The sequence below is a fragment of the Dunckerocampus dactyliophorus genome, chromosome 1 (genome assembly GCF_027744805.1).
Source record: "Dunckerocampus dactyliophorus isolate RoL2022-P2 chromosome 1, RoL_Ddac_1.1, whole genome shotgun sequence".
Taxonomy (NCBI): Eukaryota; Metazoa; Chordata; class Actinopteri; order Syngnathiformes; family Syngnathidae; genus Dunckerocampus; species Dunckerocampus dactyliophorus.
In genome coordinates, this window is record NC_072819.1 from 10,136,841 (window position 1) to 10,149,811 (window position 12,971).

The 12,971-nt window shown below is 38.9% G+C and overlaps 1 protein-coding gene across 5 annotated transcripts; it reads left to right on the plus strand.

Moving 5' to 3' along the window:
* The first annotated feature begins 1,702 nt into the window (after nt 1–1,702).
* Nucleotides 1,703–12,322, plus strand: LOC129193409 (gastrula zinc finger protein XlCGF52.1-like). Of its 5 annotated transcripts, XM_054797987.1 has the most exons (3): nt 8,846–9,178; nt 9,912–10,002; nt 10,481–12,322. In XM_054797987.1, exon 3 carries the CDS (start codon nt 10,531–10,533, stop codon nt 11,755–11,757), a length of 1,227 nt encoding a protein of 408 aa, XP_054653962.1. In that variant the 5' UTR covers nt 8,846–9,178; nt 9,912–10,002; nt 10,481–10,530; the 3' UTR covers nt 11,758–12,322. The 5 variants fall into 5 exon arrangements, with proteins under 5 accessions (XP_054653867.1, XP_054653780.1, XP_054654053.1 ...); XM_054797892.1 differs by lacking the exons at nt 8,846–9,178; nt 9,912–10,002 and adding an exon at nt 1,703–1,822; XM_054797805.1 differs by lacking the exons at nt 8,846–9,178; nt 9,912–10,002 and adding an exon at nt 3,192–3,411.
* The last annotated feature ends 649 nt before the right edge of the window (nt 12,323–12,971 follow it).

The following is a 12,971-nucleotide window of genomic DNA, read 5'->3' on the forward strand; positions in this document are numbered from 1 at the left end:
TGGGGAAACTAAGTGCTTAGTGTAACGAACCAATAGGAGGAGGGTGTTGGCACACCAATTCCGCCCACTCTTACTGTATTTAAGGCCTAAGCTACCAGCACTTATTAGTTTGCTGACGAAGCTCTTCGGATGAGGAGCGAAACGTCCGACACCTTCTACACAGAAGTACAGATGACGTCTCAAGAAGCCTTTTCCTCGTTGTGTGGTTAAAGATTCTTCTCTCTCATATTAATAAAGAATCTATCGATCTAATTTAAAAATACACACACGTGTGCACACTAGACAGAGACCCTTGTCTTGCACGGTGTTTGGTAAAGGATTCTATGACAAAGGCAGTTTGAAATTACACAATAGGACACACTGGAGAGAAACCTTTTTCCTGCACAGTCTTCCTTTGGAAGGTATCTTTGATGAGACACACAAGAACACACACTAGTGTAAAAATACATGCCAAGCAAGACATTATTAGTAGTAAAGTTGTATTTTAAAAAACAACCACTTCTGACATCGCTAACTGACATGATGATGAAATGTTGATATGTCCCTTGAACTGTTTTCTCATTGAAGATTGACTTTAGACTGCCCACAAGCTCAATGATTGACTGCTGTTTCTTGCTAACTTGTGATTGGCCCCCTAATATCCTGGGATATTCCTGGGTGAATTTGACTCGCCCACCACTAGGTGGTCCTGGATGGTGGTTCAAACATTTGAAATGTTTTCATTTCATTTAAATGAATACTGATTTGTGGTAATCCATCCGTTTATGCCTCTGACCATAACAATAATCATTCTTTCCAACATATGATGTCCTGTAATGTTAAAATTGTAAGTAATACATTTACAAAGAAGTTCCAATCATCGGTATTGGGGCCATCTATGTTTGTCATATTTATATGTTGTGATACCAAGGAATGTCAAATGTCTTCCAAACTTGCCTTTAATTCAGTTTCTTGGAGAAAAGCAATGTCTTTTATTTTGTGCATTTCTTGTTTAATTTTGTTAGGTTTTTGTATAGCTCTGCAGTTGCATGAAATTAAATGGAACAATGTTGATATCTGGTCAATAAAGTATTTTGTGTTAAAATTAGGGCTGTCAGTCGATTCAAATATTTAATCGTGATTAATCGCATTTTTGTCAGTCGTTAACTTATTAATTGAATTTAATCAGATGAAAAAATGAAAAGTTTATAAGTAGGGATGTGAATCTCTTTGTGGTAAGTGTTTCGGTACACAACTACAACGATAACTACATCAGATTTTATGTTTTATTTTATTTAAAAAGTAATATACAATTAGAAATCCCACAGCTTTTGCATGTTTAATGCGAGCGGTGTTCTGACAGTCCTTGAACGCACCTTCTAACTTTGTCCCATGCTGCACAGTACTGCTACTATTGCTACTTTACTGTATTTTTACCGTTTTTCTTTCACCTCACATTTGGTTCCAATTGCTGATACTATGTGGGAACGCATAAAGGTAAGATCTGCTTACCTTATTGGGTGCTAATATGCATATTTGATACACAACCTCTCTGAAAAGCAATGTCCAGGCTCGTAGTGGTGGATGGTGGGTTTAAAAATAATATACAGTTCGAAATCCCCGTTTTTTTAAATTTTGAATGCTGAATGCGAACTGCGATTTGTCCCATTTTTTTTGACCGTCCATAAACGCACCTTCTCCCGTTCTTACACGCTGCAAAAATAGATACTTTACTAATCTCCAAGAGAAATTCACACAGATGGACTATATACTGTATTTTCACCCTTTTTCCTTCACTTCATATTTGGTCCCAAATGCTGGTACTATGTGGGAATGCATAAAGGTAAGATTTGATGACCTTAGTGAGTGCTAATGTGCATGTTTGTGGTACACAACCTTTTCGGAAAAAATCCAGGCTGTATCTGTTTTCATTTCGTGCTTTTAATTTGGTTATTCCTGTCATAGTTTTACACAATAATGAAGATCAATAAGATCGCTATAAAATTCGTATTTTATACTGATGTGTTGATGACTAGCTAGTGCACTGCTAATTCTAGCTAATGCTAACGTTGAACTGACAGAAGCCCCAACATAGGTGGCCTCGGCTATGCCTGCAGCTCCTAACCAAATTTTAGCTCGCAGTTCCAAGCAGAAGAAAAAATCAGCCCAGACACGGCTCACTTCTAAAAAAAAAAAAAAAAACCACTAATTAGTGGGGGCACTCGTACGCCGTACCACTGTATGAATGTCAATTTAAAACATATCGGCAGTGCTTCTTTGCCTCTCCGCTTCTCTCTGGCAAGTCGACGACGACGTAGTCCGTGACAATTCCAACCACAGCGACAGTTGATACAAATAACTTTGGTCTTGTTGCGACCGCCATCTGCCAGGGCTTCGAAGCTAAATTTACCAATTAAAATACCCCTTTGTTTCTCCATTTCTGTTCAATATTTGCTCCAGCTTGTAGCTACACTGTGACAACTACGGCGTCGACTGAGGGTCAAACAGGACGTGCGCAGGTTAATTGCAACAACAACCCCCCTGTTGTCTATTCTTCATGAAAATTAACCAGAAAAGCGATCCCCAGTGACATAAAATTATACTCAAATCCTCGGAATTTACAGCTGCTTCAAATTGGAAAATATTTCAGGAAATTGAGCTAAAATGGGTTTCTCCTAGTACCGGTAATTTTAAAAATAGAATGTTTTGGAGACAGGGGCGTCACTAGGCAGAACACTACCAACAATGGCGGTGGTGACACAAAACGACAGCACAACATGTAACAACATGTAACAGGTAATTAAACACGCATAGGACAGCTACTACTATGGGGAATAATAAACAACTATGTTTAATTCTAAACACATAAGTTCAGCAAGTTTTTACAAACCAAGTACCACAATGCATGCTGGGAGCTGGGATCACTGCCAATTAGGGGTGTGACAAAACATCTGTATCTCAAACTGTCGCAATATTAAACCCATCCATCCATCAATTTTCTTATGCCGCTTGTAATTAAATCCTACTATGGATTATCGATACGCTGTCGCCTTGTATCGTTTTTTTAAATTACTAATAAAATATAGCCGCTATAAACTTGCGGTCAACTAGCGGTCACCATTTTACACGTACTCTAGGAGGAGCTCCTTGCCAGGACGGAAGAAAATTGGGCGGAAACCACAGAAGAAGAAATAAAAGAAGAGTAAGCAAAATAAACACGTTTCTCTAGCAGACTCGGCCGGTGAAGTTAAGTGGAAAGATCGGCTGGCATAGTCAAAAGTATGGACTCACTTTGGCTTTGATTAGCGTGCACGAGGCAACGTTGACTCTGCAGTATGGAAGAAGCGTCTGACGAAAATCGGACACACGGGCGGCATGAAAGACATGAACGGCAACCTCGTGTGTCACCGCACTCACGGAGAAAGCTGCCCAGTAAGAAAACTGTTTGTTTTTGTATTAAAATACTAAATGTCATTCAATCAAGAGACGTGTGTTTAGTTTACGTCGTTTGTCAAAACTGTCGTGCTGCTCAATCTTCTCCGGGTCATTGGCTGTCTCTTTCCGGCGAATACCTCACGACTGCCATACTACACGAAGTATTTATTTTTACTATGCTTCTGCTTTATAGAGTTGATCTACTGGAGAGACATGACATGTTTTTGATGTGTTTTCGGAATGGATTTAAAACATTGTGACACCTAAACTAAAATCCTGTTTTACACTTAATGTTGCACGAAATCAGGCTCATTCTCTTTGCAGCATTGTGGTTAAAATATGCTGTAAAAATTCCATCATTTTTTAAAATACCGTTTGTCCTCGTTAGGGTCATGGGTAAGCTGGAGCCTATCCCAGCTGAATGCAGCAAAATACAAACCATGAAATATCAAATATCGTATCAAGATATTGTTTCTTATCATTATCGTGAGCCACGTATCGCATATCGTTTCTCAAGTGGCTCCACACCTTACTCGTCCCCTCTACATTTAGCGCATTTTGGTTAGCATAGAATTTGGTACTATAGTTGACCATTTTAAAATAAAAACAAGTGGCTGCATTCATCTGAAAGTGATCATACATACTGTAGGCTAATGTGACGTGTTTTTAAACTAATACATGATGTGTTTCTAAAAGGCTTATACACAAAAACATCTTCCCGATATCAGTTAGTCATATTTACTAGCGATGGAAAAGTTCCGTCTGCAGCCACTGAGTATTTGCAAACAGCTCAAAAACAAATGCTAAAGCAAACATTAAAAAGTGTGTGTGTGTGTGTGTGTGGGGGGGGGGGGGGGGGGGGGGTGCTCCGATCAGGGTTTTATGCTGCCGATTCCGATCATCCATGAGTGAAATCGTCCGATACCAATCATATTGATTAAGTGTACATTTATTTATGAGTGTTATTGGCCAGGGGTGCCGTATAAAGGGGAAAAGTTAGGACAATTCCAAGGTCCCCTGACTGCAAAGGAGCCCCCAAAAAATAGATAATTATTAAAAAATAAAAAGGGCGGGGACTTAGGAGACCAAGTGGGGGGTAAGTCGCTGTTAATGAACTACAATACTGATGGGGATGTCATACAGCTTCGTGTCAAAAAATCCGAACTATCCCTTTCATCTCCAAATGAACAAACTTACCTAGCGAGGTACTGTGTTTTTTTCCTACACCGTGAATGTGTGAACATGAACCATGTTGATCGTGCCGCATGATATCATTCTGTTGCAAATGTTGCACTGAGCCCACTGCTCTTTTTTAGGAAGGTAATCCAAACTTTTTAGCCGCTTCTTCTTTGTTGGTGTTGGCGGCTATTTCTTCTGGTCGGCGAGCATTGAATCTAGGAATCGAAATCAAATCTTTTTTTTGTTTTCATTTGAATAAAATGGTTACCGATATTGATTCATCGGTGATTCGTCATAATCGGCCCGGCTGATAAGTCGGGATCTACTTAGTACACCAGTGGTTTCTTTCTTCTTCAGGGCATTCCAGATTGTTGTACCAGGTATGACCAATGTTTGTGCAGCGGTTCTGATTGATGTTCCACCTTCTGTCAGTTTCACAATTGCTTGTTTTTCCACCCATGGACAGCTCTCTGGTTTTCATGTTGTTTTCACCTCTAAATGCAGTCTACACAGGCAAAACCTATCCTACCCAGTCTGAAACTGAGCGTAGACATTCAGTCCTGTTCATTGATTGAATAAGCAATGTAATAGGACACACCTGGGCAACATAACACACCTGTCAGTCACATGCTCTAATACAGGGGTGTCCAAACTTTTTCCAGCGAGGGCCACATACTAAAAAATGAAAAGATGCAAGGTCCACTTTGATATTTTGTAAAGCAACACATAGAGATATGCTAAGAAGCTACAGTATACGTAGCTCAAGAAAAAAACTGCATTTCGCCTTTGTAATGTAGGTGAAATGCTACTAAAAATGAAGTTTTTTCAATAATAATACGAGTTTATTCTTGTAAAATTGCTATTTTTTTATGTTAATATTTTGACTTTATTCCTGTAAAATTGGAACTGTTTTTTCCATTTCTGCTGTTTTTTTTTAAACTTTCCAACTATTTCATTGCAGCTTTGCACTTGGAAATTTTGTTCTCGTAATTATAACTTCATCCCTGTATTTGTTATCTTTTTTTTTTTTAAATAACGGATTTTTTCTTTATTTCAACATTGTTACTAAAATGGTATTTTTCCTCATATTACAAGTTTATTCTCGTAAAATTGCAACTTTTTTCTCATTAGGACACTATTTTTTTACTCTTCATATTTTGACTTTACTCTGGTAAAATTTGTGCTGTTTTCCATTTGTGCTGTTTGATTTGTTTGTATCATTTCCGAATATTTTAACTTTCGTCTTGTATATTTTCTTCTAATATTTTCACTTTATTCTCATGTTATACATTTTCCCCTCAAACTAAGTTTGCAAAAATTACAACTTTATTCATTGTTTTTGACTTAAAAAAAAAAACAAAACCTTTTTTTCTTTAACATTTCAACTTCATGCTACCAAAATGAAATTTTTCCTCATACTATTACTTTTATTGTTGTGAAATTATGGCTTTTTTTTCCTTGCTAGATTACAACTCTTTTTTAAATATTTTGACTTTTGATTGATTTTTCAATGCTGCTGTTGTGTTTTGTTTAAGTTTTCTTGGTAAATTACATTTTTAGACTGTGCTGCGGGCCTATAAAATCACGGCTGCGGGCCGCACATGGCCCCCAGGCCACACTTTGGACACCCCTGCTCCAATACCTTTGCGCAATCACATGAAAAATGGATGGGTTGAAACTACGGTGGTGTGAAGAAGTGTTTATTTACCCCCTTCCTGATTTCTTTCTCTTTTTTTGTTTGTGTGTCACACTTAAATGTTGCAGATCATCAAACAAATGTATATACAGTTAAACTTGTCTATAGCGGCCACTAGCGGGAGTCTGCAAAAGTGGCCACTGTAGACAGGTGGCCTCTATAGACAGGTTGGCGTCCAGTTTGAATGTTGACAGTAGAGGAAAAAAAAGAAAAAAAAAGGGGAAAAAAAATAATCATAATGTTGACCAGTAGATGGCACTGCGGACTGCTGATAAAAGTTTGTGTGGATCTTGTGAATGATTGTGACTGAGCTAGGACTCAGTAATTAAAGTCTACACACGACGCCTTCATTGATTGGAAAAACAAAACTTTTTCGTGCATGAAGCTTCTACTTGAGTTGGTAATTTGGCCGCTATTTGCGGTCAGATATTGCGTTGGACAGGTGACTGCTATACACAGGGTCTATAACATGTAAATTTTCTGGGGGGGATTTTTCAGTGGCTGCTATAGGCAGGTGGCCCTTCTATAAAGGTGGCCGCTAAGACAGGTTTGACTGTATATATATTATATTCTATATTATATACTCATATATATTAGTCGATGACAACACAACTGAACACAAAATGCAGTTTTTAAATCAAAGTTTTTATTATCAAGGGAGAAAAACCCCCCAAAGCTACATGGCCCTGTGAGAAAAAGTGATTGCCCTCTCCTGTTAAAACAGTCTGATTAAAACTTCGTCTCTTGTGTTGCCAACCATTTTCACTGTTTGGCCCAGGTATTTGTAGCTTTCAACATGCTCAATCTTTTCATTTTCTATCTCTTCAGCATCGTCTGTATGGAAGTTGGTCATGTGCTTTGTTTTTCCTTTGTGAATTTTTAAACCAATCCTTTCGCTCTCCCTGTTGAACTCATTTAACTGACCGTCATGTGTACTGATGTAGTTGTCAGAGCAACACCGTCCGCAAACTTCAGATCCGTTAGTCTCTCTCCATCTATATCTACTGTATATCTGAAGAGCTTCACAAGATGTTTGTCTACCTCTTCCCCTCCTATCTTAAGTATGTCACTCGCAAGATGATCCAAATAAGGTGCTTTGTAGTCCTTCATTTGTTTAATTGCCATTTCAGCTTCTCTGGTTGTTATACTTGGAAGGTCCGTTTCGTCTCTTGACCTGGTTTTAGTCTCCTTTCCATTTCTAGTCTTGGTTGAGTTGTACGAATCTTGGTAAAATTCTGCACATACGTCGAGGATTTCTTTGCTGTCTGTGGTGATGTTTCCATCTTTCAGTCTCATTTGGGTAATTCTAGTTTTCTTGCTGTTTATTTTTGTGATCTGCTTTGGTCTGTTTGGTTGTTTTTTTTCTGAGTTCTTTATGCTTCTTATCAAGCTCCTCTTATCATTTTGTCTTCCTCAGATGTTTGCTTTGTGTTGTTTTTTTTTTCCTTAGAAGCTATTTCTTCAGCTGCCTCAATCACTGTTATTGATATTAAGTAAAATGTACTGTTTATATCTGCATTTTCCATGTCTACCCTTGCAAAACGTCTTTTCAGTTCCAATTGGAACTCCTCTTTCCTATTTTTCAGTTTGATTATGTTCAATTTTGGTTGCTTTTGTTTTTTGATTCTCTTTAGTCATTCCAACTTCCTTTTCAGTCGCAATTTTTGTTCTGACCATCCAGTGATCACTGCCAGTGTCCACTGATGTTATGACACCGCAGTCCTCTACAATCCCTCGTTGGCTGGTTAGCATGTCGTCTATCTGACTTCTTGTCTTCCCATTTGGGCTCTCCCAGGTCCAGTATCGATTTTTGTTCTTCTTGAATAGAGTATTGGCTATTATCAGTCTTTGTTGTGTACAACTGGATAACTTGGTATGTTGTGGTCCAAGGAGTTTGGGAGGAAAACCCTAAGAAAAACCTACTGACACCACGTCTTGCCAGCATGCGGTGGCAAGCATATGGCAGAAAAACCTCATGGTTAAGGAAGACATAATATTTTATTGTTAGTCTATTGCTACTTTTTATTTGGAAAATGAAGTGGATTATCTTACAATTCTTCGGGTAAATGTAAGTAATTGATAAACCTACCGTGTTGCTATATTTATTGTGAGGCTGCTGTTACATATATTCACCAGAAGAGTGTGCTACTCACGAACCACACCGAGTCGTGTTATGTGAGCCACAGAATAAACAGCATCATCTGTTATTCGCAGTTCAGTTGTGCTAATTTTAAAAAAGTTCTCAATAGCCAACGTGTGATGGGAGAACTTTAAGAGGCGCTGGCCGAGATAAAATATTAGGTTATTTTATTTTTTTAATTAACAAACCAAGAATCAAATTTATTTGTAGTTCTAAATGTAAATAAATTGTTTTTACTCACTGTTTTTGTCTCTCCTACGAGGTAATGCTAATTTCCTACAGCATTTTACAAATATGCAAATGAGATGCAAACTTGACGATGGCGTCATCTAACGACTTCTAGGACAGCCAATAGCTACGTTTCTTACTGAAACGTTGGTAGCAATGCGCATGCGCCCCTCGTCCTCCATCTTGGAAATATATTCCGTTTCTGGGTAGTTTTCCGAGAAAAACACACTTGATCATTTCTTTAAAATATTGAATGTGAACCACACCGAAATTAAGAGATGGTGGGAGACAAAATCAGTAATTTCTGTATAAACTCGTCTCCAGACTACCTTAGCTTGCTAGCTGCTAACAGACACCCGGAAGACCAGCGACTAACTGCGCCTGTTGAAGAAGTATTTGTAGTGTGAGAAAGAACGAGAGCAGAGCACGAGGAGGAACTTTATCGAACAAAAGAGGAGAACGAGCGACATTAACAACTGGACGCTTTAATCAGAAGCATCAAGTTATGTTACCTCGAATAGGTTAGTTTAACTCTTACTTTCGCATACTTATAAGCTTTTAATTTGTACATTAACACTACTTCAACTAAAAATGTTGAATGTCCATTTTATTAATGTACGCCACATGGCCATCGTGCCGATATCAAGGAATCGTGCCGGTGTCGAATCGATACTAGTGTAATGAGAACCATTTTTCAGTTCTCTTGTGTGTTTATATTCACACGTGTGTTTGTATTGTTGTATTGCTACATTGTTGATAGTATTATTTATATATCGTCCAATTGTTCACATGTATAGTTTTATCGACAATTAGTGGCCGTTAGGTGTAATGGCGGCTGGAGGTTTTCGCGCTTTTCAAGTGTTTCGATCAAAGGCATATTTGCCTGCGTTAGACGTGAACTTGAATGTTGACATATTACCCTGACATTACCTTGATTTAAATACTGTGCCATTGGGAAAAACAACCCGGCCGAAGGTTTGAAAAGGAGGATGAAGTGACGTCACGACGAGAACACCACCTCTGTGGATTACACGTGGGATGCTGTGTTTTCACATTTTTGTGCCACATTTGTTGTTGGTTTTCTGTTGTATATATTTTTTTATTTTTTTAATATTTTTTTTTTAATATTTTATCAGATTCCTGGTAGACGGAACACCAGCAGATGACATGGCACCCCAAACCATCACTGACAGTGGAAACTTTACACTGGACCTCTAGCAACGTGAATTCTGTGCTTCTCCTCTCTCCCTCCAGACTCCAGGATCTTGATTTCCACAGTGATGTGATGGTTTGGGGTGCCATGTCATCTGCTGGTGATCATCCACTGTGTTTTCTGAAGTCCAAGGTCAGTGCAGCCGTCTACCAGGAAGCTTTCGAGCACTTCATGCTTCCCGCTGCTGACCAACTTTATGGAGATGCAGATTTCATTTTCCAACAGGACTTGGTACCTGCACACAGTGCCAAATCTACCAGTACCTGGTTTCAGGACCATGGTATCCATGTCCTTTATGGCCCAGCAAACTTGCCTGATATCAACCGCACCGAAAATCTCATTGTCAAGAGGAAAATCTTAAGTTTTAATCAAAATTCAAAGATATACACATTTGAAAGATATCACTCCGTGTGTAATGTGTTTACATAATATACGACCTTCACTTTTTGAATGAAATTACTGAACAGCACCTGCACTCCCCGTGCCAGCTTGAAGTACCCTGACTCACAACATTGTCAGAACCTGTGCTGGTGCAGGACAATGTCTCATGTGATGATGCAAAGCTGGACTTTTTAAATAAAGCCTGTCTTTGTCTTCTTGTGTCCCGCAGACGACGGTGAACAAAATCTAACCTCTGAGCAGCAGGAGTGGATCTCCAGGATGGAGAAGGAGCAACCACAACCCCCCCACATTAAAAAGGAAGCGGAGGAACCGCAGCCCCTCCACATTAAAAAGGAAGAGGAGGAACCACAGCCCCCGCACATTAAAGAGGAAGAGGAGGAACCACACCGCCCCCGCATTAAAGAGGAAGAAAAGGAGCCACAGCCCCCTCACAATAAAGAGGAAGAACCACACCACCCCCATTTTAAAGAGGAAGAGCAGCAGCCACAGCCGCCTCACATTAAAGAGGAAGAGGAGGATCACAGCATCAGTCAGGAGAAGCTTGAAATAATGGAGGAGTTACCAGTTGTTGTCCCTGTGAGGAGTGAGGATGATGAGGACAAAGGTCAGAAACATTTTCCTTGCTCGGTGTGTGGCAAAACACTCTCTCGAAAATGTTCTTTAAAAAGACACACAGAGACACACACACCTTTTGCCTGCTCAGTTTGTGGTAAAGGATTCATTGATAAGTCACATTTGAAAGAACACACAAGAATACACACTGAAGAGAAACCGTATCCTTGCACAGTGTGTGGTAAAAGATTCTCTCATGAATGTAGTTTAAAAAAACACACCAGAGTACACGCTGGAGAGAAGCCTTTTTCTTGCACGATGTGTGGTAAAGGATTCTATGACAAATGTAGTTTAAAGATACACACAAGAGTACACACCGGAGAGAAACCTTTTTCCTGCTCAGTTTGTGCTAGAGCATTCAGTAACAAGTCAAATTTGAGAGTACACATAGAAGTACACACTGGACAGAAACCTTTTTCTTGCTCAGTTTGTGCTAAAGGATTCAGTAACAGGTCAAATTTGAGAGCACACACAAAAATACACACTGGAGAGAAACCTTTTACTTGCTCACTGTGTGGTAAAGGATTCTCTCGAAAAGGTAGTTTAAAAATACACACAAGTGTACACACCGGAGAGAAACCTTTCCTTTGCACGGCGTGTGGTAAAGGATTCTTTGACAAATGTGCTTTAAAAAGACATGCAGTAGTACACGCTGCGAAAAAACCTTTCCCTTGTACGGTGTGTGGTAAAAGATTCTATCACAAAGGCAGTTTAAAAACCCATGCAAGTGTACACACTGGAGAGAAACCCTTTTCCTGCACAGTTTGTGGTAAAGGTTTCCTCAGGAAGGTATCTTTGATCAGACACACAAGAACACACACTAGTAAAGAAATAAAAGTAAAGCAAGACAGTATTGGTCGTAAAGTTGTATAAAATAACAACTTCTGACATTCCTAACTGACATGATGATGATGATGAAATGGTAGCAATGTCGTTTTCTTATGTCCCTTGCGTTTTTTTCCTCACGCTGAAGAATCCTTGAAGATTGACTCTGCTGTTTCTTGCTAACATGTAATTGGCCGTCCCTAATATCCTGGGATATTCCTGGCTGAATTTGACTCTCCCCCCATTTTGGTGTTGGGTGGTGGTTCAACCATTTGAAATGATTTCATTTCATTTTAATATATACCAATTTGTGTTAATCCATCCATTTCTATGCCTCTGACCATAACAGCGGTCATTCTTGCCATTATATGTTGTCCTGTTAATGTTGAAATTGTAAGAAATAATGTTCCAATCATCAGTATTGGGACCATATATGTTTGTCAAATGTATATGTTCTGATATCATGGAATGTTCCATGTCTTCCAAGCTTGTCTTTAAGTCAGTTTCTTGGAGAAAAAATAGCTCTGAGCATGTCTTTTATTTTGTTTATTTCTTGTTCGTATACCTCTGCCGTTGTATGAAATTCAATAAAACTTGTCGATATATGGTCAAAGTAATTTGTGTTCAAATCTAAAGTCTTAATCCATGTCGCAGTTTGCAGTTGAATTCTTGTGGCTTAAGTCAGGGTACAGTCAAACTTGTTGCCCCTGAAACTTGTTCTTCACCTTTTTCACCTCGGAGCCCAAGCTTCCAAGTGCAGAGGGGGCTGGAGTCCATTCAGATATTAACAATGAATTGGTAATCTCACTCATGAATTGATTTGTATTCAGTAACTTATGTTAAATTTACTTAGGGTATAAGTCTAAGCATTGTCCAATGACATCAAACTATGTGCTCATCACAAAGATATTTATCACTGGAACACAGACCAGCACATAATTACAACAACATGCCAAACAGGCTGTCAATTCATGTCATCAAGCCTCCAAGACAGGGGTCGGCAACCTACGGCTCGTGAGCCATACATGGCTCTTTTGATGTCTGCCTCTGGGCTCTCACACGTTTCTTAACACTATAAAAAAAATATATTTTTTGTTTCCACTGACAATTTAAAGTAAAGCATTACGGAAATCGCAGTGTTAAAAAAAAAACATTGAAAATATAAAACAAAGTGTATTTTTATCCATCTGTACATCTACCTCATCCGTAATCGTGATGAAGGAAAATCCTCACTGGGTAACTACTTGTGTATTCACTCCTCA